The sequence below is a fragment of the Oreochromis niloticus genome, linkage group LG12, assembly GCF_001858045.2.
Source record: "Oreochromis niloticus isolate F11D_XX linkage group LG12, O_niloticus_UMD_NMBU, whole genome shotgun sequence".
Taxonomy (NCBI): domain Eukaryota; kingdom Metazoa; phylum Chordata; class Actinopteri; order Cichliformes; family Cichlidae; genus Oreochromis; species Oreochromis niloticus.
Window position 1 is genome coordinate 10,189,277 of NC_031977.2, and position 25,843 is coordinate 10,215,119.

General features: G+C 43.4%; 2 protein-coding genes across 4 annotated transcripts; one reads left to right on the top strand and one right to left on the bottom strand.

Annotated features, from left to right (window-relative positions):
* Positions 1–3,514: 3,514 nt before the first annotated feature.
* Positions 3,515–7,175, top strand: tbx16 (T-box transcription factor 16). The gene is made up of 9 exons (XM_025897127.1): positions 3,515–4,292; positions 4,403–4,559; positions 4,653–4,755; positions 5,133–5,297; positions 5,412–5,558; positions 5,646–5,716; positions 5,843–5,925; positions 6,012–6,225; positions 6,320–7,175. The coding sequence occupies exons 1-9, from the start codon at positions 4,277–4,279 to the stop codon at positions 6,750–6,752; spliced, it is 1,389 nt and encodes a 462-aa protein (XP_025752912.1). The 5' UTR covers positions 3,515–4,276; the 3' UTR covers positions 6,753–7,175.
* A 3,005-nt stretch (positions 7,176–10,180) lies between these two features.
* On the bottom strand, positions 10,181–18,123 carry klhl22 (kelch-like family member 22). 3 transcript variants are annotated; one of them, XM_005473066.4, is made up of 8 exons: positions 17,833–18,123; positions 17,312–17,572; positions 15,219–15,384; positions 14,823–15,134; positions 14,302–14,711; positions 12,777–12,969; positions 12,409–12,642; positions 10,181–12,079 (listed from the first exon to the last, which is right to left on the bottom strand). In XM_005473066.4, exons 2-8 carry the CDS (start codon positions 17,557–17,559, stop codon positions 11,738–11,740), a joined length of 1,905 nt encoding a protein of 634 aa, XP_005473123.1. In that variant the 5' UTR covers positions 17,560–17,572; positions 17,833–18,123; the 3' UTR covers positions 10,181–11,737. The 3 variants fall into 3 exon arrangements, with proteins under 3 accessions (XP_005473123.1, XP_013127067.1, XP_013127066.1); XM_013271613.3 differs by having other exon boundaries at positions 14,811–15,134; positions 17,312–17,611; XM_013271612.3 differs by having other exon boundaries at positions 14,811–15,134; positions 17,833–18,122.
* Positions 18,124–25,843: the final 7,720 nt, after the last annotated feature.

The following is a 25,843-nucleotide window of genomic DNA, read 5'->3' on the forward strand; positions in this document are numbered from 1 at the left end:
TCACGCCACCAGCAGCAGCAGCCTGAGTCACTGACACAAGGCAGGATGGATCCATGCTTTCATGTTGTTTACACCACATTTTGACCCTGCGCACTGAAGCTGCAGCAGATATTCAGACTCGTAAGAGCAGGCAGCGTTTTTCCAGCCTTCTGTCGCCCGGTTTCAGTGAGCCCCAGCGAACTGTAGCCTCAGTTTTCTGTTCTTAGCTGACAGGAGTGGCACCTGTTGCACTCCTGTGCTGCTGTAGCACATCTGCTTCAAGGTTTAACATGCATTCAGAGATGCTCTTCTACCTTCAGTGTAACAAGTGGTTATTTGAGTTGCTGATGCCTCACTGCTCACACATTCTCCTCTGACCTCTGATATCATCAAGGCATTTTTCTCCCTGAGAACTGACGATTCTCTGTAAACTCTACAGATGATTGGGTGTGAAAATCCCAGCAGATTTTCTGACAACAACAACCATGCCACATTCAAAGTCACTTAAATCACCTTTCATCCTCATCCTGATGCTCAGTTTGAACTTCAGCGAGTCATCTTCACCACGTCTGCTGCTATGTGATTAGCTGATTAGATATTGGTGCGAGCAAGCTGCTGTACCTAAGGAAATGGCCTATGAGTGTCCTTTCATAATACATTTACAATAGAGTGAATAACCATTTATTATTCATGTCAGACAAAGTAACACATTTAGCAAATTGTATTGTAACAAAGTCACGTTTAAGCAATCTGACAACTATGACTGCAGTTTGAGGCTGTTGCTCTAATGCTGAGTCACTCTGTTTAGTCAGAGGAAAGCAGCATAAAAGCATTAAGACACCTTACAAACATCTCTCATTGGACAGTATAGTCTAAGAAACTTAGACATATTAGACAGTATAAATGTCCCACACTTAAAGAAAACACACTCAAACCTTTGGGGGGCACACACACTGTGACTTGGATTTCCCATTATTTCCCATTGTCTGCATTTTATTTTCTGTTGTGATCAAGTAACTTAAAACCAAAAACTCCGACAACTCATTTCAGAACAACTGAAACTGAGTTCTTTTCATCTGGTACAAAGTCACACATCTGCCTGAGGGAGATTCACAACTTGGGCACCGTGCACCTCCTACAACTCAACTCTGGCAAAGATGGAGCTGCCAGTGGAGCTGCAGAGCTTCTGAACTCCTGCAGCCAGCTGACCACACTGACTGCGGTCAAAGGGCTTGTGCACAGTGGTGTGAAATCTCCAACACGAGGGAAGCCATTAGTCTTCATTAGCAACTTCCAGGAGTTTCTTATGAAGTGCTGTGAAGTTGTCATTTGCCCTCTTTGCCAGGCAAGCTAGATGTGACATTTGTTTTCTTATGTGGTGGACCAAATGTGAGCTCACCCGGCCCCTAGTTTGTGTAGATGAGATCACGGCCACTGCATTTAGGACAGGGATGTCAAAGGGGACATGGAAAGATCCTCTCTCCCATTTTTCCTCAACTTTTTTCTTAAAGTGACCAATCATAACACGGCACCTCCAACGATCTAAAGTAAACTGATCGTTCCTCTCATTCGTCGTGTTAGTTGCCGGTGCTGTCTCTACAAACCACTCAATGTGGCTGATTTAGCATCAAAAGGACTACGCTGCATGGCTAATGTGAGCAAAAGGTGTGAGAGTTCTCGTCATTGCACTCAAGGGGGCTTTTTATTGGGCTACCAGAGAGCCGTCTGATCCCTGGGCCCTGGCTGTATATTGGCAGCTGTTAAATGCTGAGCACAGGGAGATCTGTGCAGTTAAAGCAAATGGCCAAAGACTGACACCTGGTAGGTAGAAGAGCTCTGCTGAAGGTGATCTGGGAGTAGATGGGGACTCACTGCGACACAGTGTATCTCTGATCAGTCATTTTTTTGCAGCGTGAGACCCTTTCTGTCACCCTTGAACATTCTTTAGTAAAAAAGCCTTATTCATGGAGTATATTTGGGCTTTGGCAGCCTCTATCAGTCTTCTCCAGACAGGCTCCCTGATTTGTCATCCAGCCTAAATCTCCCCTGGGCTAGCTCTTACATAAGCTCTCTGTCATGCCTCTGTACACCCTGGCTTTTTGTCACCTGGCCCCGCACTGAGGCCTTTAGCAGTCACACCTGTCGCCTTCAGAACCACTGCGTAATGGGATTGACACTGCCGCTGCTGAAATGTACACCTCCGCTCTGAAGCTGACATGCTCTCCTCTGCTAAAGCTGAAGTGATCTAAAGAGAATTCAGCTCTTCGTGTTGCTGACAAACAGCCAAAAAAGTTGCGTGACCCCTTCTCTGGTCCCCTGAAGCATCACCAGAGAAGTGTGGAGAGCAACAGTGTATTTGTGTTTCACATAAGGAGGGTTGGGGTAGGGGGGAAGGGCCAATTCCACAGAGAGAGTGGAGAGTCCTGCATCAGGGCATTAAACATAGGTAAATGATCAGACCACGATCTCTTAAGTGCATCATTAAAAGCTGAATGTCACCCCCTCCTCCTCCTTTTTTTTTCTTTACTCTACATCGACCCTCGACAAGAGTCTTAAACAGGCTGGTCAATACTTTCACAGGGGAGACTTTACTTCTCGCGCCTCTTTATGCACACCCAACTGCCAATTCTGCTGTCTCATAAACCCATCTCTGTGTTTCGCTCCTCACCTGTAAAAGCCGGAGCTGTTATCCATACAGTCACGCGTGAACAAAAGACTCCTTGGTGTGTGGGTGTAAAAGGGCCTACAGAAGGCATTGTATGCAGCACGCAGACATGGGATTACAATTAGAAACCTGACTGGAAGTGATGTGTTTGTGCTAGGAAAAAGAAAAAGAGGTTCAATGAGATGTGAAACTCACTTAATTCAAATTTGTGAGTGTGTGTGTTGGTGGAGGAAAGAAGGGAAACTGTGGTTTTCTCTCTCTTTCCCTTCTATGCTAATGTTTGCAGTTTTCTAAGCATTTCTTTTGCCTGCAGCGAGTGGTGCGACGCAGGCGGAGACGGGCTTGTGAGCAAAGACCCAGCGGTGGATTTTGGCCTGTGTGTGGAGGGCTGGAGGATGGCTGGATTGTTGTGCCAGGTCTTTATTCTCTGACCCCTCCTGTCCCATTCAAGGCTGACTTGGGCCTTTGGTGCTAACTGGCTGTTAATTGCCTGGGCTTTCTCCATGCTGCAGAAACTTGCTCCTTTTAAGGGAAACCAGCTTAATGAGATTATCTATCAGGGATTGTCTAGACACCTGAATACACATACACCCCCCACACTCCCACCCCTTCTTTTCTTGCAGCCTTCACTACCTGGCAGGCTTCACACAAAGCCCTCAGGTGAAAGTTACCTGCAGAAAGAGTGCATGTTATCATCGTCATTATGGGTTTACACTGAGTTTCCCACCCACTGCTGTGGGTGCCTTTGATGGAAAGTGAGGAAAGTGTAAAGGAGATCATGCAAAAAATGTATTATATATAAAATATGAAAATATATATATGTGTGTGTGTGTGTGTGTGTGTATGCATTTCCAGACCAATATGTCAGATTTATGCAATGTATCAGAGAAAAGCCTGTGTACTTTGACTAAGTTATTGAAAACACTGCTGATTTTCTGAAAAATAAAAAAATAGACGCTACCTGTATGCACGCACAGACCGCAGTGCTTTAACCCGTTTACACAGACCTTCAGCTGTGTTTCTCTCAGTTGTGCCAAATGAATTATAATGACTTTTTTTAACCACGTTGCACAAACACACTAAATGGCATTTTCATGAGCAGACTCAGTGTGTGTGTGTGTGTGAGGGGAATATTTACACAGGTTTTGCTGCACTGAGTTATGTGTTCTGCAGCAGGGAAGTCCATCTCTATTTGTCTCTTAGCAGTTAATAAAGATGCATTTCCTTCACCCCCCACCTTCCTGTGGGGATGGTATCAAGCCTCTGTTAAGTCTCTTTGATTTCCAGCACTCTCCAATCACAGTGGGACTCCAACCCATCATTGTGCCACTTCAAAAGGATGCCCCCCCCTGGCCCCACCCACTTCTGGGCTACCCTTAAAAGTCATGGTCATCCCATCCTGCAAGGACTCAGCATCTCTGAAACATCTGCAGCGAGGACTGATTTGACCTTCTGACTTCCTTTCTGGGCTGTTGGATTTTTCTTTTGCATGTGAGGAAGGAGACCCAGGAGACAGAGCAGAGCTGAAGACACACTTTGGATATCACACACCTGGACTGAGGTGTGTCTTTTTTTTTTCTTCTTTTTTTTTAAGCCTTTTGAGTCAAAAACATATCAAGTTGAATCCAAAGGATGCAGTCCATCAGAGGTGAGTTGATGACTACTTCTTAATATCAGCTTTGCCTCCGTGAGCACACGCGTGTCTTCTTCTCCCAGTTTTTCCAGTAAAAAAAATGCTTATTCATGTTTTTCTTCTAGACTTGAAGTCCAACTTCAGCGGGCCTCCTCCGCCCCCCATGGCTCCCGGACCTGATGCCTATCTGCAGGGTAATATCAGGATGACTCTGGAGGACACTGAACTGTGGAAGACCTTCTATGAAATAGGGACAGAGATGATCATCACTAAACCGGGAAGGTAGGGCAACAGAAAAATCAAATCAAATGCTAAATGTTCACACTTTGCTCCCCCACCTTTTACAGAGCTCGTTCTTTCTCCCGTGTTTACCAGGCGAATGTTTCCACATTGCAAAGTGAATCTATCCGGGCTTATTCCATGTGCCAAGTACGTGTTGTTGGTCGACATGGTCCCAGAGGATGGTTTCAGGTATAAGGTAAGACACCAGTGGCTTTTTCCTTTGTGTATAATGAGTCATGCATGAGAAAATTCACGTCCCAAGGCCTCACCAGAGTCATAGGTTTGGCTGTAGATATCCCAAAGTGGTAGCCAGACAAGGCATCCCCTGTTTATCACCCCCACCCCCACCCACCCCCCACCCCCCAACGTTGTACATCAAAGGATGTTATCTCTTCCTGTTTTTCTATCCCCTGCTGTGAGCCCACTGTACTACCCCCCGCTCCCCTCCCCATCTCTGTGGGTGGTACAGGCCAGCCATCGCTCTCCAGTCTATCATGGAAAAGGAAGGAGTTGAAAATTCTTCAGTTACTCGCCTTTTTCAAATTGACTGACTCATGTGTCTCCCTCCAACAGTGGAATAAAAAGAAGTGGGAGGTAGCAGGAAAAGCGGAGCCTCAGCCTCCCTGCAGAACCTACCTCCACCCAGACTCTCCAGCACCAGGGAGTCACTGGATGAAGCAGTCCGTCTCCTTCCTCAAGCTCAAGCTGACCAACAACACGCTCGACCAGCACGGCCATGTGAGTAAAAGCAACATCTGCAACACTTAAAAAAAAAAAAATTGTTATAAAGTTTGACGTCTTTAGACCGAACATTTTGGCAGTGCTTGAAAATCATGGCCTCCCTGTCTGCAGATCATTTTGCACTCCATGCATCGCTACCACCCGCGCTTCCACATCGTCCAGGCAGACGACCTGTTCAGTGTGCGCTGGAGTGTTTTCCAGACCTTCACCTTCCCAGAGACTTCCTTCACTGCAGTCACTGCCTACCAGAACACCAAAGTCTGTTTCTAGCACTGCAAGTATGCCGTGTGCCGAGAGACAAATCACAAAGTTTTAACTCTGACTTTATGTCTCCCTCTCCTGCAGATTACAAAGCTGAAGATCGATCACAACCCATTTGCAAAAGGCTTCCGGGATGAAGGCACTAATAAGAAAAGGTGAGGTTAAAATGCAGACGCGAAAGCTCCAGTTTGGTCGGTTGACTTGAAAGAATCTGAGCTCATTTATTGTTCAGTGTATTTTAGTTTGTATTTGTTTTTAATGCAACTGATCCACTGCTGCAGACGTGCCAACAAGGACCCATCGTGCCTTGAGAAGAGGACCAAGGCATCAGACATTTTGAACTCTGAAGAAGACAGTCCACCAGGTACCGCTTTCACACTCTTCTCTGTTCATGTTGATGCCTTTTTTTGTTTTGTTCTTTCTCTCATTTGATGATTTGTGGCTCCTCAGACTTCTGCCAGTCTTCGTATGACGGTTTCGACGGAGAGGATGAAGAGCTGCCCAAAAGAAAAGAAGAGGATGGTGTCAAAGAGGAGCGCTACTCTCCTTGGGATGCTGAGAGAGAGCACAGAGTGAGGACTGACTCTCCTGTTGGGGCAGACACAAGAGATCTCTACAGCACAGAGCAGCTTGTTCCTACTCCAGCTTCCTACCAGTCATACAGGTAAACATCAGTGATGCAGCAGATCATATTATAATCATATTGTTTTGATGAATGCCAATCAATATTTCTTCTTTTCGTTTTTTTTACTCGCCAGGTTCCATGAGTATGGAAAGTCCCCGTCCCCCTCTTCCAGCATCGGCAGCAGCAACAGCAGATCCGGACGCAGCAGCTTTGAGTCCAGGGTTCCCGACATAGCCACGGTCCCTGATCACGACTCTTCAAAGCCCCGTGAGGTTGGCCCTTCCAGCTGTGGCCCCCAGCACCTCCCGGGCCCCCAGGACTACACGGGGGTGCTCAACATGTCTGTGGCCCAGGCCAGCAAGCCGGGGGTCATTGGTCACCACATCTACAACCCCTACAGCACCGAGCAGCCCCTGGGCCAGTGGGGCGGCCCAGGTCCTTCCCAGTATCCCCCTCCTCACCATCTGACCACTGACTACACCACGCAAGCTGTGCATCACAGCTATCACCATGGCAACGTGGCCGAGTGGAGCCAGTACCCGCTGTTCTCTTATTCGTGCTGGTGAAGGGATCTCCACCGTCAACTGAGAGTTACTTTACCGCTGCTGCTTATGATGCCATCTTGACAAAAAGCTGATCCCAGCACTCACAGCTGTGAGAGCGCATGCCTAAACAAGGCTGAGGGCCACAATCCTGCAGCCAGAGTGAGAAACACTGAGAGGAGAGAGTAAGAATAAGGAATGGCTCTGTCTGCTGTTCCGACTGGCAGGATGCAAACCGGCCATTTTATGCTGAGTGCAACTCGAGTTTGTGGTTTGATTGTTTGAAAAAAACAAAACAAAAAAACCAACTATTTATTTTGCATTTCACCTCGTTTCCTGGTGTAAATAAATATTTTTGTAAAAAGCTAAGAATAATAATGTAAGAGTTAATCATTCGTGTGCAATTATTGTTTGTCGAATTGTGGTGTGACCTAAAAAAACATAAAAAATAAATAAGTCTCTGGACTTAAAGTCTTGTGTGTGAATCCGTATCATTATTACACTGACATCTTATTAACTTGAGATACGAAAATGTACAAAAACATGAAAGAAATATTTTTTTCTATCCTGCATCTCACTCTTATGCATTTTGCTTCTATTCAAACAAAACTGTGACAACAAAGGTTGTGGAGTGTCTCTAGATTCGTATCCTTTTTTATTTACTTGTGACCCTTTAATTATTTCTCACACCAGCATCTGCCCGCTGACTTTGATTTCCTCCCAGTCGATGTTCACGCATGCAGCCAGTCTCCTGACTGAATGGGTAAGAGTTTGTAAAAGTGCCTGAACTCCTTGGCCTTCTCCCAGTGGGTGCACATCTGCATGCTTTGTACCTGGCCACCCCTGATAAGAGCCGCAGCCTTTGGTGGTGTTTGTTTGTATTTCCTCTTTGTTGATCTAATGAGGCTATACTCTGTAGTTTCGACAAGCACAGCATGCATTAAAGACGCTGTATTACTGCGACTCCGGGTCACCTGCTGTGGTTTACCCACCGGCACATAAAGCATCTCCACGGCCCTCATTCTCCATGTCAATGAGCTTTAAAAAGCATGAAAATATGGGGGCTGTTGGCTCCTTTTCACAACTGAAAAACACAGGCTGAGCCCACTGTCTCCACCCTCAGGGGGATATGGGCTGCTAATGACTTTCGTAAAATCCAAGGGGGGTAAGAGGAAGAGTGGTTTGGGGGGGTGGGGGCGAATTATCCTTCAGGAGAAACCCAAGTCTAGTGTGGATTTTATCCAGTGCAATTCATTATCCGAGCGCTTCCCTGAACTGGCGTGTCCACCCACAGGCTTCTCCTGCTGAACACACTTCATTTGCCCATTTTAATGAGGACGAGAAGAGGCTGATCTTTACAGGAATCTGCTCTGCCCGGTGAGTAGGTCGGAGCAGAGGGAGCTCAGACTCACAGAAACAGTTTGCTTAACCTCTTCCACCTTGAGCTCCGTTGTACAGGAACAGGACTGTATCTGTTTTTTTTTTTTAAAAATGCTTTCATCACCACATTTTCCACCTCTGCCCACAATAACTAACATTTCTGTTGCATTTTAATTAATCTACAGTAGCAGCTGAGAGTTTTGCAAACAGATTCATGACTCATTGAAATCTGTCTGACCTGATGATAAAGATCAGGAGACTTGCAAACTGTGCAGCTCCTTTCCATGCAGGCTTTGAGTTTTTCATGCTCTAAAGGGTTAAACTAGGTGAATATAGGATCATACTGCACAGATGAATGCACGAGAGTCATTTGTCTTCATGCCATCTACACCTGCAGGAAGCCTGTGTTCTCAGCCAAAAACATGTGCTAAAATATTTGTCAGTGCATAATTTTAATTGCTTAAAGCTGGTGATGTCACAGCTGGTCTCCGTTCATAATATGGCCTCATAATCTGTTGTAATAACATGTTAACAACAGTAAAATCCCATCTTTCATGTGTGTCATACTGATGAGACCCTCAAGTTTCATACAGTTAAATCCACAGCAGAATTATCTGTTAATGATGGCTGCAGGGAAGTCTGGACTTCACATGTAATTTAGACATGCAAGATCAAATAAGTGAAAAAGAGAAAAACAATGGTCAGTTTTATTACTTTATAAAAATCTTTTATGAGTAATTAAACTATAAATTAATGAATACATGTGAAAAATTACAAATTACACCTGGGAACAGTTCATGGGGAAAGTGCAAAGCAGGCCAAATGTTCAGCAGCTGCATGAAAAACTTTGTGACACAAAATACATAATACAACTTTTTGCAGGACTTTGCACATCAAGCAAAAACAGTGGTTACTTAGATACTGGTGCAAACATAAATGATAAACTCATTGTTTTATGCTCCATGATATAAAGACACCCTAACCCTAACCCCCTATGTCTCTGGGTCACTGTGTGTAGCGTGACCGGTCTCCACTGTAGACGTCTAGGAGGGAAATCGTCTGCGACACAATGAAAAGCAATGTTTTGCAGGCCAGATCTTCGTCTACAGGTGACTTTCTTTGTTTTCTATTGATTTCAATTGACTTCCTCCTCTCCTGCAGAGCAGGAGAAAGTAGAGGATACAAGTGGGCACTTAGCAAAATCCCCTCGGCTCACACATCCTCAACTCCACTGGGTTTAATCTGCATAACTCTACATCACTGGCTAATATGGGCCTTTTAATTGCTCTGATAATGGTCCAGCAAAGAGCACCAGATCGACCCGCACTCAGACTTCTGTAACGGCCGCTGACGCGGTTAAAAGCGCGACTGTACGTCTTAAGTGGCCCCGAGGTGGTAGTATAGCTTTAGAACACAGAGATTTGATGCGTAAACACAAACACAGATCCTGGATGTCCAGCGCTGATGTCAGCAGATCCTGCCAGACTACTTGCTGGGGGCTGGCACAATAGTGTGAAAGAGAGGGGTGTGGGGGTGCGTGGGAGGGAGCACACACACTTAGTGCTGGTGGGGGGTAACAGATGTAGATGAAACAGCCTCAGAGAGGAAAGTAGCAGTCAGCCTTCATAAAGCTGATGGAGTTCAGAGCCAAATGGAGAGGAACTGGTGGAGACTGGGAGGAATAAAAGGCAGGAGGCAGCAGTTCAAACAAGGAGCACAATCAACTGTTGGGAGCTGACGTTAGATTTATGAAATGGGCTTTAAATTAAACAAACAAAAAAAAGAGCAGTGAAGACAAACTCAAGTCAGAGATTTGTCGAAGCGAAAACATCTGCTTCTCAGTTACACGCCTGACAATTTCCTGTAACTTTTTCACCAAATACTTCTTTTCTAAATGATAAAAAAAAAAATCAACAAAACTAATATTTGTTAGAAGTCAGCTTCAGTTCCGTAGACGTTTGTTCCCCAAGACGATTTAAATGGTGCTTCAAGCTCAGTGCTTGAAAAATCCAGTCCATTCTTAAACCCATGTAATACTTTTCCCTCTATAACATTCAGACGTGACAAAAACAGGACGTATATATATTTTAATCAAATTTAAAAAGTTATCTTGTTTGCATATGTTTGACAGTGTTTCCAACAAATCACGTGGAAAAGACGGGTACATTTACAATTACGTGGGTTCAAATGAAGAGTTAACAGTGGTTGAGTCCAGTGTGAAACAGAGTTTGCAATGAACTAAGGCAACACACACTCACGCTCTCACACACACACACACACACACAGTTCAGTGATTCGGTGAACACAAATATTCTGAAACAAACCATCATTAGGATACAGACTATCTCAAGTGATGAGCGGATCAGTGAAAGGACACATGCACAAAAATAAAGTAATGGTTAATTTTCACATTTCATTTACAAATAAATGGCAACTTCAATCTGTAGACCCCCCCCCCCATCCAGGTACAGACATAAATAAATTAAATTATTATTTGGAATTACTCATTATTTATGATATCAGAGGCACGATAGCTAAGGCTCGTCTCTGTTCAGACATACGGGGATCACATATAAACTCAGGCTAAGAGTGAATGAAAGAAAGAAAACAAGGCACGACGTTTGCACAACGTAACGATCATTCAGAGGTTTGGAGAGATGATAGCTCCACTGAGCAGCTGTCTGGGGGCTGGAGACAAAAACTCACTTCTTGTATGTTTATTGTTGAGAACTGACAATGCAGAGAACCAGCTGAGGAATAATGAGAGCTGAGTCTGTGTGACCCCTGCCATTCTTTTCACAGATAAAACACGTGCTTGGTTTTGGGGTTTTTTTGCAAAACCGCTTTTATAGTATTTTTTTTTTTTTTTTTTTGAAACAGGAACTGTTATTACTACAGAATACAACTTCAGTGTGTGGCATTGCAGAAAATAGAAATAAGGAAGAAGTCACTTCTCTAATCTCCAAGTGGCTTTGTGACCCGTTCAGCTTCAAGTTGTCAGACCAGAAGAGCGCACTCTGGTCTAGGATATGCCTGGTCATAGTTTTTACTCTCTTGTTTTGGTAGTTGTGGATTTCATTGGAGATTCATCGTCGGGTTTTGAGTTTCTCCAGCAGTCTCGCCACAGACTTGTCCTTGCTAGCATTGACCAACGTGTCCCTTTTATGTTTATTTAGCCACACAGTAATACTGCTCCCAAAGTAATAACTGGGTGCCCCACAGTCTTAAAGGAAAAACCCACGTACGTGTCTTTACTCCAAAGTACCATGTTATTGCATAGCTACTAATCTCGAAAGCGTTCTTTGCTCTCTGTGATAAGCGTCGCAGAAACACTGGTGGTTTTAAGGAAATAATGACGAGCGATCAGTAACAAACAGCAGCGTGAACATTTGTTCAGAGAAGAGATTCCCGGGCGGGGCAAGAGTACCTAAGGTCAGATCAGAGAAATAAGAAAAAGGTCCTGAATGACACCTTTGGTTCAGAGGCACTCCGAGTTGTCAACATGCATGCGACACCCCAAAAAAACTAAATACATCCGAAACTCAACATGCTGAGTTAATTAAAAAAAAGACAGAAAGAGATCGCAAGGAGGTCCTTGATGATGATGGAATCCGATTAACACGGCAGCTTCAGTCCACACTTGAGTCATCTGAGCTGTCCATGTCCACTTCTTCCCATGAAGCCTTGGTGCGTTGCTCCCAGCTTCTGGCCTGGGCGATCACAGCGGGGGTCATGAGCGCCACACAGGCTGCCAGGCCGGAGACGTGCGCCTTAAACTCCGTGCCGTTTTTCCACTCGTCTTTGTCGGCGCTGTACACGTGAACGTATTTCATCCTGTTGCCTTTGTCGTGCGTACGCCCTCCCACGACGTAGATGTGATTGTCCAGCACAGCTATGCCGGGTTCTCCGTGGCCAGCAGGGAGGGGGGACATTAAAGACCAAGAGTTGGCTGTGGGGTTAAAGCACGCTACCTGAAATTGAAGAAAAAAAACAAAAAAAAACAACAGGGAGTAATAAATTACTCTTTATTTCATACAAGTGCTGCAGGAAGAGCATCAAAAGATGCCGCTCTGGCTCGCACAGAAATTAATTTAATTAGCTTGAGAAGTCAAAGCTTCTGGCCTGTATTAGTATGCAAAATAATGTCGGTCTCGAAAAGGCCGTGGAATATTTTCAAATTTAAATTCATGTTATAGGAGGAAAAAAAAACAGGTGAGCAGGCTAAAAAAGAGGCAATACTTTAAACTGCATGAGAAGCAGAGAGCCAACGATAAACAGCTGCGATCACTCATGACCATACCTTCAGGACATCCCTCCTGTATCCGCGCTCGTCATTACTTCCTCCGATAACGTACATGCGGCCGTTAACGGCTGCCATGCCGTGCCACGCCCGCTCCACCGGGCCCTCTGCGCACCCTGTCCAGCGATTGGCTGCTGGGTCAAAACAGCAAGTCTCTCTGAGGTACGCCACGCCTCGGCGCCCACACGTTATATAAATTTTTCCATCCACCACTGCTCCAGCATGGGCATACACCTGAAAAGGTAGACTAGTATTACACTGGATGTAGGTCTCAGCACAAATGTGAGTAAGCAGCGCCATCATGTGGACAGTAGAAGAATCATATGCACTCTTCATTTTCAATCTTTCACACCTTCAGGTTCCCATACCTCTCTCTTTAGAGGAGACACAAATTCCCATGTGTCTTTGTGTGGGTCATAACGCTCCACCGACTCCAGCTCGTGGTTGTAGTCTCGCCCTCCGATGGCATAAATATGGCCGCCCACCACACAAACACAGTGGTCGGCATGCTGCTGCTGCAGAGGCTGGATGGTGTGCCACTTGTTGTGACGGGGGTCATATCTGGAAAGAGCAGACGAGTCTCAGAACAGTGAAGAAAAAACTTATATGAAAGATGAGCTGATCTGGAAGCAAAGAGGAAACTCTATTAAAACAAAACAGAACCGTTAGTTTCTATTGATATTGTTTTAAAAATCTTTAAGGATTTAGCAGCTCTTCTGTGCAGCTCTTTTTATAAATCACACAATCCTCATCAGCAGATAGGAATTTGTCTTGTTGTTTTTTTTCCATCTTAAAGCAAAGAGCCAATCCCCCTTTACTCTAACCTGTACTCAGTTCACTCCTTCATTTGCCAATATTCATATAAAAAGGCACTGGCAACATTAGTAAATAATTTTTAGTTGTGGATGTTTGTGTGCAAAGTCTCAGCATGAAGTCAACTTTCTTCCCCCCACTTCACTTCTCCACCTCCCACCAGCCCTGTCAACTGGTGTTAAAGCTCAGAAATTACGAATATTCGGCTTTATTTATTTGAATCAAACCTGTATCCCCATTTGCATCTAATTAATGCTTGAGCCCTTTGTGGGGTTTAATGTTGGTCGCTGTTGTGGCAAACTACTACTAAAGATAATCTCCCTCACCAGAACAGCAGTGTAAGCACATCATATTAACCACTCAGACCGGTAAACAGGAAGAGCAGGTTCTCTTACTTAAAGAACATCTCTGAAAGACCAGAGTTCTTTGCTCGGGCTCACAATGATGTGAAAGCGTCACTGAAAATAACACCTGAGTATGAGGCAGTCATGCGGCAACATAATGGAGACAAGCCGAGAGCATCAAACATGGGAGGATGTCGAGCAAAAAAGGATGAAATCACAAAAGGTGTGTGAACCTGCTTTTCAAGCTAATGTGGTTTTTACGACAAGTCATTTTCTGCTTGTCCAGAAGAAAACTCCCACCCTGATATTTCTGCAGCTGGGTCAGCTGGGTCAACTTTCAAAGCTCCCAAATCACCACAGTATTGTGAATGCTGGAGGTGTGGATGTACCTAAACAGATGTTGCCAAAATATAAACTGTGAACATCATTTAAAAAACAAACAAGGAGAAAAAGTTCTTTAAGATAATGAATAACTGTAACTTGGAAAATCTACATTTCCATGACAACTAGGCAAACTCCATCTGCTGGCAAAGATCCTCAAACTCCTTCCTTCCTCTCCTTTTATCGTCTCGAGGATCAAATCATGCAAATGAAAGTCCAGAGCCTCCTGTAAGATTGCTTCCTGTATTTTTAATTTAAAAACTCAACAGTAATAAACTGATTAAGGAGATTAATCAGCTGCAGCTCTAACTTAACCACAAAAATGAACCATAAAGGGTGTATGATAGGCTCTCACCTCCAGCAGCGGGTCTCTGCATGAAATCCACTGGTGTTCATGTCCCCGCCAATAAGATAAACAAAGTTGTTGAGCACGGCGATACCCTGGTTGGACATCCGGGGAGTGTGAGCTGCAGTGAGACTCCTCCACTCCCCCCAGCTTGGGTGAAACACCTGAAACAGGTGATCGGTGTATGCGAGGGAGCTGGAACTAAACATTCCCCCGAAGCCCAGTATGCAGTGGAAAGTGGACCGCGGCTGGGTGAGAGGAGTCTGGAGGACAGGCTGCAGGAGCTCCTGTTCGTGGTAGCGCAGTGCAGCTGAAACAGAATCCTTCAGTGGACACTGCTTCAGTCTGTTGTGCAATCTCTGCAGCATGTGCTTTTCAATCAGGCAAAACCGCACTGCGTCGAGCATCTTGAGATTGTCCTTTAGGTGAGGGAGACAGAAACATAAATGCAACACTTTAATAGAGTGTAATTAAGATGTGTGCTTTATTTAGATAGATGGGTATAAATGCAGACACACCTTTGGACTGACCTGCAAATACACCTGGTCAGTTTCCACCTGCTCGGGACTGTAATGATAGTGAAGCGCTGCCTCGTACACCTCATTCTCGCTGTTCACCTGGAGCTCGTCGCTGCTCAGCGCCCTGAACACTTCATCCTGGGGCAGCTGTCGGTACACATCTGTTCGGGACAACGTCTGAATGTTGCTGAGCATGAAGCAGTGCACCTTGGCCTTCAGCTGTTGCAGTGCGTAGAGATCGGCCAGGTGATACAGCTCTAAAATGTTGTTCTCGTCCATCCAAGAGAAAAGGAAATCACAGCAGAAGCCTATGACATTCTCGAGCTGGAAAACACAAAAGCTGCACAGGTTAGCTGAAAAAATTAAAAAAAAAAACAAAATAAGAAAGAAGTAGGAACAACAACCTACTTGTACAAGTGTGGCAGCTATCAGGACTTCCTGCACGCACTCTGGGTCTAAGTCGATCTCTGACGTGTAGATGTAGTCAAGTATTTTCTTCATGGCCATGTAGGACACTCCATGAATTGCAATCTCCTTTTGCTGTGTTTCCCGGAGGCCTCCTGCAAACATCCCCCTAGTGGAGAAGGGTAATAAAGTATTATGCTGGGTCATCCTGGTCGCCCAGTAATGATAAGACTCACACCCTATCAAAAGGGAGAGACGTAGCAACTCAAAGAACGTTGAATTCAAATGTATGGGAGAAAAACCAAAAATTGTGCCGGCAGAGGGAGAAAAAGCCTTATTTTAGGATAAGCCAGCAAATTGTTTTTAATATAACTGATTATTCTATATCCGCAGTTTTTAGGTCATGGTTACCAGTGAAATGAAATTTAATATGACAATGCTTAATGGAAAATCATTATCTGTAAGGGGGTTAGAGGGCTACCTGTCAAGAGCAGAGCCTGAGAGTTTACTGACTCGATGCATTACCCTGAAAATATTCTGCAGTCCTGCACTGACTACAAACAAGCATTCAGGACAAAAATGTTGCATTGACTCTTGGCTTATGCAAACTGCAGGCTGAGGTTTTCAGTGAAACCTCTAAAATGTGTCTCTTACAGTTTTAGTTTGAGACATAATGTAGGAAAGAAATCGCAAGTAAAAGTAAAATTCAACACAGACCTAAAACAAACTGTAGCTATCTCACCTGACTGGTTTAACTAGCTGATGGAACATTTGGAGAGATTAAAACACAGATGCAACATTGGGCCTGATTGTGTTGTTAAAATCAGGCGCAATTTTGCAATCGGCTGAACCAGCTGCCCTACAACGAGTGCGAGTGAGTCAAATCATCGCTGTCTCTTCACAGCAAGAAGGTTCCTGCTTTGAACCTGCCAGCTGGCTTGGTCTGTATGTTCTCCATGTGAATTTGTGGTTTCTTCCCACAATCCAAGGACATGCATGTTAGATTAACTATTTAATCTAAACCAGCTCCAGGTGTGAATGTACGTTTAGTTGTTTATTTCTCTTTGTGGGAGTCCTGTGACGGACTGGCATCGACCCAGGGCGTACCCTGCCTGTCACCCTATGACATTTGGGACAGGCTCCAGCTCCAGAATTGGATAAGCAGTTAATAAAATGAATAGAAGGATGGGTTGACGAGTCCATCTTTTTATCTCTGCTTCACACAGACATCCGCAATGTTTCCATTGTTGTTAACATTTCCAGGCTGTTACGGAGTAACTCAAGTGAATAAGAACACTGTGAGTTATGCTCAGACACTGACTGTGATATGACGAACAGATAGCCAGGAACAAATACCAACAAGTTAGGTGCAGTAACTATGCTCACAGTAACACACTTGAAATTATTTGGTGGTGACATTTGTATTCCAGGCACAATAGCTCTATGCTGACCTTGTAAGCTAGTGGACTTAAAGGAACAAGTGACCCTGGTTTTATTACCACTAAATGTTTTCAAGTTTTAGGCTTTAGACGATAATAAAAACAAACCAGAGTTATATAACTAAGAAGGAACTCTTTAATTTTTTTAACAGTTAAATCACCTGCACAGAAGTTTTGATGTGTCTACAGTATGCAGGGAAAGACTAAACCACAGGTGCAGTTCAAGGCCTCTGAGGGCAAAGCACTGAGGTTCAAGAAATCATGTGACTGGTGCAGAACCGAAAATATGCAAACCACTAGTGATCATATGACAATGTTGCTGAGCTTGAGGATACATTTGGTTTCAACTGGACTGTGCAAGATGCCTAGGCTTTGTCTTGTGACATGAGGGTGCCACAGTAACTGGTCAGATTTGCTAGTAAACACATTAGCATATGTTGTGGTGTGTGTTATAGGAAACAACTTATTCATTCAGTAGCCTGGAGGTGGCTGACTATTTTGACGGTCAATGGCGTGCATATGAATGCTCTTGTATGAAAATTTTGGATCTCTGTGGACACAGGCACAAAAGATTGCATACAGTACTGTCGTGTGCACAGAGAGAAAACAGCAAAGTGAAGTCAAAGCAAAAGAAAAAATAACTCCTGTGAGTTTTACCTGAAATAATCACAGGAGGCTGCCAGTATTATACGGTGGGCTTGTATTTGGCGACCTTCCACAACCAGCACAACATCAAACAAGGTGCCACTGTGTCTGAGAGACAGTAGGCCGTCCAGCAGGCTGCAGAAATGCTCTGAACTTCTGTAGGACTGTCGGCGCAGGCGGCCCGATGACCCGGCGCGTCCCCCTACTGGACTCAGAGCTCCATCCTCAGCCATGAAAGCACAGCGGCGCTCGGGCTTCATCGCGTTTGTCTGCCTGATACATACATCACGCAAAGCTGTCTTCACTTTATTTCTAAAGTGGAATCAAACAGCACAGCGACATGTGGTGCAAACAGGAAGAAAAATGTAGCTAGAAGCTAAACAGGCGGTGTGGGTGACAATGCTCGCTTGCAAATGGCACTGCACAGTCAGTGTGAAATTACAGAATTATACCACATTAAATGCCCGATAAATGCCACACATGAAACCAAAGAACTGTTAGAAAGCATATAAATTACAAACAAATCTCCCTACCTTCGGCTAGCTGTCACTCCGCGGCAGAGCTGTTAGCTAATGTTACTTTCGTATAAAAGACAGCAGCCAAAACAAGCTAGAGGCTACTTAGCGCGCCAGCTAGTGCAACGCACTCTGTAACAGCAGGATGTAAAACACAACCAAAGCGACTGTACAGAGAAGAGTCCTCGTATTGTTCAAAACCAGACGGGTGTCTAGTACTACACGGCCTCAGGAACACCTTCACTTCGGCGAACTGAGTTGCACCTGATACATAAAAACAAAGTCTGTTTACTTTTTGGTATTTTGGCGTTAGATCAACTTCCATTGGTCATTGCTGTGCTATGTCCCACCCATTTCTGAAATCGAACCAATCAGAGAAATCTTTCACATTGCCGAGAAATAAAGCTAGAGCTTCAGCTTTTAAAACGGTACTAAGCAGTGTTCAGTGTGTGGACATGACCATTTTTTACGATGGGCCACATTAAGAAAAAAAACAAAACAAAACACAATTTTGAGAATAAAGCCGAAATGTCAAGATTATAGTCGAAAATCTATTTAGAGAAAAAAAGTCGAAATGTGGAGATTACAGTTGAAAAGATGGTGCAGAAAGTTGCATCTGGTCAGACATACGCACACACAAGCCTAGAAGAATGAATTGTACAAAATGAAATGGCTGGTAATGGACAGATGCGATCAATGGTCACACCTTCGTGTAACAAGAGGATGTATGTTGTATCACACGACAGCTGATGAGTTTTTTTTTCACTAACTCATCTACAACAAGGCATTTTGTAGAGGGTATACAGCAGCCGCATTTCGACTTTTTTCTCGAAATTTCGACTTTATTCTAAAAATGATCAGTAATATTATTTTTTTCTGAATGTATCTGCATTATATTAAATCTAGTCGTTTAAAAAAGAAATGAAAATGATATGAATAAAATGTTTCTTTAACACTACCTTTAAAGACAAATACATGCTGTGATATTTTCTGACACAAGATGGCGCTGCTTCCTTCTCAAACACCTTTGAAGCTTCTACCTGTCACACCTGCACCAGGGGCTTAGCATATTTACTACTTTGTCCCACTTTTGTGTTTATTTTGGTAAGGGTGTTAAAAAAAAGGCAAAAATGTTACACATCTACAGCAGCTCAGGGCAAATTGTGTACAATTTACTTTATTGTGTTTTGGGAACTCTTACATAGACTGACCAATTAAAAAGCAGTGGTTAGGCTATGGCTACACAATGCAAAAAGATAATATAAAGCTCTTCAAGCCATATCTCTTCTTTTTTTAAGCCTCCAGTATTTTTGCTCTCCTTCATCCCAGATTGATTTCCCACAGTTTTAGAAGCATGAGCTACCAGATAGATTTTCCAAGGGAGCAAGTCATGATGCTTTTTTTGTTTTTAATTTATTGTGGCTTCCATGTTTCTTGGGCTTTACAGTTTCATTCATCTTCTGCTGACATTTCACTTTGCATACATCATTCCCCGACACTCAGAGCAGTTATTTTTCCACCTGCAAAAAAAAGGAAGGAAAAATACACTGCTGGAATAATCCATCACTTGATGTATTTTTCTGTCCAATACACTGTACACAGCGGCACGGTGCATGGGGAAAATTGAGAGTGGGGCTTCTCCGAGGGGTTTCTGTCCCGGGTGTAGAAATGCCCTTTATAAACACCAAATGAATTTTTGTTTGCATATATATTTTCCATCTGGGTGAAGAAGTGCCCTCCCACAGTCCTGTCTATATTAGAGCCTGCTGCCTTTGTCTGAACAGCAAGCATACGCACCACCTATACACTACTGTATTTCTGTCAGGGTCATTCTTCAACCGCCAGACCTGAAAGACTCGAGCACTCAATTAATCAGTTAGTTGTTGTCAGATTTCCATTTATTTCTCTTGTGCCTTTAGGCTTTGCAGAAGTGATTGGACCAAATTGATTTAAAAAAAAACTGAGAGGAGACATTTTCATATTTATTTATTTATTTATTTTACAACAATCAGCTAATTGGCTATATAAGCAAATCATTTCATTAGAGGTACTCTGATCTCCAATACTGTGGTGTGACATCACTGTAACCCCCCCCCCCCCCCCCCCCCCCCCCCCCCCCACCACCACCACCACACACACACACACACAATAAAAATATGTCACCAGGCAATAAAGTTTTTACAAAACCAATATTGCCTCTTATTTGTCCTCTGACTTCAGGCTGATAATGTACGGCAACACTAAGTCTTTGTTTCATTTTAACTCCTAACATCAGGTGTCAAGCAGATCACACATATCACTTCAAAGAGGCATTTGCTTAATAATTTTCACATGTCTTGCTGATTAGATTTACATAATCACAGGTGGACACTAAGTAATAAAAGAGTTTGTGATGTGAAATATCCAAAAGCCTGCGTTTTTGTATAGTAAGTGCGGTATTACAGAAAGTACGGCATTCCATTATACCAGCACAGCAGCATCTCCTCACATCAGGAAAAAACTAAGCTAAACTGTGCAGACGACGCACATAGGAAGAGGAAGAGAAATGACAACATAATGAAAACAAAGTGGGCAGCATTTACAGAATTAACTGTGGGTGTATACCACAAACACTCAGTTATAAAGACATAAACTGGCCCAGTCCATGACCTTGAGCTTTTATTAGCAACCCTGTTACGCAAATCCCGCAACTATTATTAATCTTCATCAAAATAATCCTCGAAGAAGGCATTTTATGCTGCTGTTACTGAACATCCAGGCTGTTTTGCAGTAAGGACAGGTACAGCATGTCTTATGGACACAATGGACCCTAACAAGGAAATGCATCTCAGCAGGCTGATGGACAAAAAAGGAAAAAGTTAAAGTTAAAGTACCAGGTACGCTCCACAGCGCGGCCCCCTTATACTTTATCTGATAAGAGAAGGAGCTGGCAGACCAACAGACAATACAGCTGATTAGTTTGGGACAGTGGAGCTCCAGTGGTGCCATTCATTCTACCTGCGCCCCATCTAAAACGGTTTCCATGCCAACTAACTGCCATCTTCAGTCTGGCGCAGGAGATGTGAGTTGTAAAATGTGGCAGAAAAACATAAAAATAAAAAAAAAGTGAATATTTCTTTCACACGTGACTTGAATGCATAACAGTGGGGATCTTTAGGAATGGCTTTAAAGTTCTGATAACTGAGGGCTTATTTAGGAATCCAACATACACTTGAGTGCTCCACAGGAAAAATACATCATATAAAAACATCTCGATGGTGTTTGTAATCCATTATGACTAAATCATACGTCTAGACGCAAGATGTATTTGTTAGGAAGGTTTAGTTTGCCCTGCTTCATTGTACCACACTAACTGCAGGTGAATGAAATCCACAACAGGGCAATCTTTCCTTGTCAGCCTTGAGGGCACATCAGATTTTAGTGAGGACCTCTGGTGGCCAGTTGCCCGTACTATGAGAACCACGGCTGCAAAGTTTGTATCAGCTAAAACCTGTCGTAAGAGCACGAAGAATGCATGGCAAGACTGTAAAATTAGACGGCTTATAAAGGAGCAAGAGCGGTGCCAGGTGAATTGTGTTTTGCTCGAAAGGGTGGTTATAAACTGACAGAGGTGGCAGGTGCAATTTTCCCAGGGTTACTTGGCTGTTTGAAGCGAGCAATCAATTTTCCTCCACACCACAATCCTGCAAGACAAAACTTTTCAGTGTGTTGTTTGGTGAAGCCGGCCAACTGTCTTGGGGCGGCGGCTGCTCCGTGATGCACGGCTCTCCCAGAATGATGAACAGCGCAGGGTCATTTACACCGCCATGAGATTTGGACAGATCTGTATCAGTATTTTGTTGTCGTTATGAATCATGTGGTGAGAAATCACATTTGGACACTGTAGTGGGCTTATTTGGATACAAAGAAAAAAACAACAACACATTACTGAGGAATGATTAGAATTAACACAGAATGGGAAAATAGTGAAATTAACTGGTGACCATATTAGCAGCTGAAGTCAGCTAAAGCAGTGGCTCGACCTTCCTCGGGTTTGTCTGTCTCTGAGGTCCGAGCCAGCTCTGGAAAAGGCAGAGAGATTTCCCTGCCTCACTGGGGTAGTTAGAGAAAACTAATAATGGTGAAATATTTAAGCCTCCCAACTGTGTTTGCTACTGTGGGTGGAAGGATTTCACTCACTCTCGATAAAAAAGAAGAAAACAGGGAGTACAAGTCACTCAGTTTTCTGCACTGTTCACTCAGACATCGTAAAATGCAGGGCAGCAGCCTTATAGCTTATAGCTTCTTGCAGTGACAGACAGTGGGTGGATCATTGCTTTTTCACACATGGCCCACACTTGGCAGAAGCTGGGCATTTCCCTGTGGAGAACATTATACAAGACAGCAAGCAGAGGCTTGATAGCACCAGATAACTCAACTGGACTGTCCTCTGACACATGCTCTCAAAGGAGAAGCACAGCCTGCGTGCCATATTACAGTTTGCCTTTACTGCTAATGGAAAATCTAAGAAGTAAAAAAAAGTCTTTATGTCTCTGGTTTTGCATGTGTATGATATGATTTGATTGCATCATGCTGGACACAGCACAATCACACAATCGGTGATGCATGATGCTTTTAAACATTTCAGCCTCATACAGTAACACACGATGACTGGCATCCTCTCCGAATCTTGCAAAGAGGCGATGTAGCTGTGGCCAAGAACCCCGAGTGGGCAGATGGTCATATCTGCCATGTGTCAGCAGACTCGTATTGAACAAATGCTTGAGTGGATCAATAACAACTTGCTGTCCCCCCGCTATCATATTATGCTGCCTCTGAATTCAGTTTTCACCTCTTGCCATTGGGAGGAGGGCTATTTTGAGGTGTGACATCTACCATTTTATTTGCAGTGACAATATTAGTGTAAATTAGGAATCCTTCGCCAGCAACAAGGAACAGGGAGGCGAAAGCCAGGCGGCAAGAAAGACTGTGCATGCTGCACACAGACACGAGCTGAGCAGAATACATATGTGGCTTGAGAAAGCAGAGAGGACATGCAGAACATTTATATGAATTAGACGAAGAGGGTCAGAGGGACTAATGCCCGCTGCTAATGCAGCTGTGATTTAATAGACCCCAATCTCGGGCTCCTCACTTGTCTATTTATTTCTCTTTGCCCTCTCAGTCTATTTGTCCCCTCTGTTTTAAAATTAGGTTGCCGCATGATATGAAGAGCAATTCTATAAGTAGCTTGAATCAAAATTGAAATGAGTTTTATTTTTAGCGTTGCCTTATTTGTTACCTGGCAGACTTTCCATTATGGCTGTGGCTTGGAGACAGATAAATTAGGTGAATTAAGTAAGGGAAATACCAAAGATTAGAAGACTTATACAAATATTATATGTTACGCTACATTGGGTTTAGCTAAACTGCTCTTAGCTTGAGGCTTCACGACTGATGTGGCTAACAAATTGGTGACGTCACATGGGCTATGTGTCTTATATACAGTGAATTTTTTATATCAGCTCAATCACCAGAGGCGTTTGGCAGTGTTTAGAGATCCAGGGTAGTGATTTAGCTAATTTAGCTTTTCTTTAGGTTAGCTTAAGCTAATCTGCAACTTGGCAGAAGGTCATAACTTTATACAATCCCACTTTGTGCACTTCTGGGAAAAAACTAAGCATGCCTTAGACATGCTGCATGTCATCAAATTATTTTCACCAACTGTCAGCACTGCTATAAAAACAGACACTTTGTCAGATTGCTGGTCTGGAGCATTCAACTAATTAGCTCCAAGATCAGACCATGCAACGTTCAGAGATACACAACAGTTACATCTCACACTCTACAGGCCTCAGTCAGCATGTTAAATGTTAAAGTTCATGACAGTACAATTACTGAACAAGGATGACTTGTTGGGAAGGGTTGTCAGGAGAAAGCCTCCTCTCTCTAAAATGAGCGTGGCAGCATGGATTAGGTTTGCAAAGTTGCAACAAATCACAAGACTGCTGGAACAATGTCCTTTGGATAGACCGGAGTGCAGATGCTTGGCCATAATACACAGCGCCATGTTTGGTGAAAACCAAATATCAGCACAAACACCTCATATCAACTGTAAGCATGGTGGTGGAGGGGTGATGATTTGGGTTTGCTTTCCAGGTCTAGGACCTGGGCAGCTTGCAGTCACTGAGTCAACCATGAATTAAATCTTTGCTAAAATTAGGTCATGCAATAGGACAATGATCCCAGTCAGACCTATCTACAATAGAATGACTGAAAAAGAGAAGAATCAAGATGCTGCAATGACCCAGTCAAACCACTCAAATGCTGTGGTTGCACCTTAAGAGAGCCGTGTATACCTGAATGCCTGCAAATCTCAATGAATTGAAGCAATGATGCAAAGAAGAGTGTAAAGAAGTCATACTGCTGCTAAACATGGTTGTATAAGCTGCTGAAACGTGCACTGTCCTGAGAAAACGTTCTTCATCACATGACTGCAGGCCTACTCTGTACAGATCAGAAAATTTTATCAATCAGTTAAAAAAGGATTCTCTTAAACAAAACTATAACTGTGAAGGACAGTAACAATATATTCAAGTTTTTGTGAAAAACGTGTGGTCTCTCACCTGATCGTGAGGCATGTTTATGTTTCAATTACATTTAAAAGCTCACCTTTTTCTAACTTCTAACTCTGCATTAGCTTCCACTGACTTCCAAATGAAGCATCAGGCTGCTTCACATCTAGTTGAAATCATTTTGTCCTTTTTAAAATATTATTTTCGCTGTCCCCGAGCAGACCAAAACCAAGGTTGATGATAACAAAGCGAAACAGTGAAAACAAAGCCGTTAGCTGGAAGACACTAACAAACTCGACAGACTTGAGGGGACCGCATGCAGAGTCAGCTGATGATTACCTGTGGGCTCATCACAACACCAATGTGATCCATCTGTTACAACATAAATGTGTGACTTATTGAAATGCTGAACATTGTACTTGTCAGTGCTGAATAATGTGCACATCTTATATATGTACCGCCCACCGTGTGCTGCTCCTTTAAGTTGCATTTTAAGCGAAGAGCACCGGGGTGAGCTCCATGTCAGATGTGATCTGTGCAACTGATGAGGGTTGTTTGTCATCGCAAGCTACCTGAGGCATTGTGGCATTTGCTCATTGCTGGGGTTATTTAAAGCCTCGGGGGATTTGTAGAACTGTGTTGCTGTGATGGTGTCAAGGATCACTTCAGCTTGATTCATGTAAGAGGCTGCGATACTGCAGGGGAGATTGTGTCACAGTTCAGACAGGAATTTAAAAGCACAGCACCCAAAAAAGGCACATTCGATTCATATGTAGTTTACTGGAGGTTAGTAGACTTACAAGGCGGTGCGAACGACACAAAGGGAGCAGGCAGCGATCGGGTGTCCAACACAAACAAGCAACGACACGAAAAGCAGACAATAGAGGAGAAAATTGAATATAAATAAAGGTCATGATAGATTTTCCCTTTGTGGCTTTGAAAGCAAAGTTCATGTTTATCTAGTGTTACCATTTCATTCACATGATGAATATGTTTTTGTTTTAAAAAGTTATAATGTAGGATTGTTATATTTAAAATGTATTATTGTTGGCTATTGATTTTTAGGCCAAGGGTGTCAAACATAAGGTCCTGGGGAGTAAATGTGAAGGATACAAAATGTAAAGGAGTGCATAGACTTTAAGCTTTAAATCAGGGATGTCAAACTCATTTTATATAGTGGGCTATACAGCCCACTTTAAGTGGACCAGACTATCCTGTAATTATAAAGCAGAAAGTTTTTGTCACAGAAGATTTATTTTATGTTATTTATATTTTCTTTGACAAAAAAATCCCAGGAGTTTCTATAGTGGTGAAAACGTTGCAGAATGTGACATGATGGAATAATTGAGAGAATCTCCCACCAAACATTGGGTTGGCATCATTTTCCATTTCAATTATTGCATGCTTTGGTGTTTTTGTGCTTATAGGCCACACCTATGTAGGAGTGGAGTTTCTACTCTAGTCCAGCTATTTGG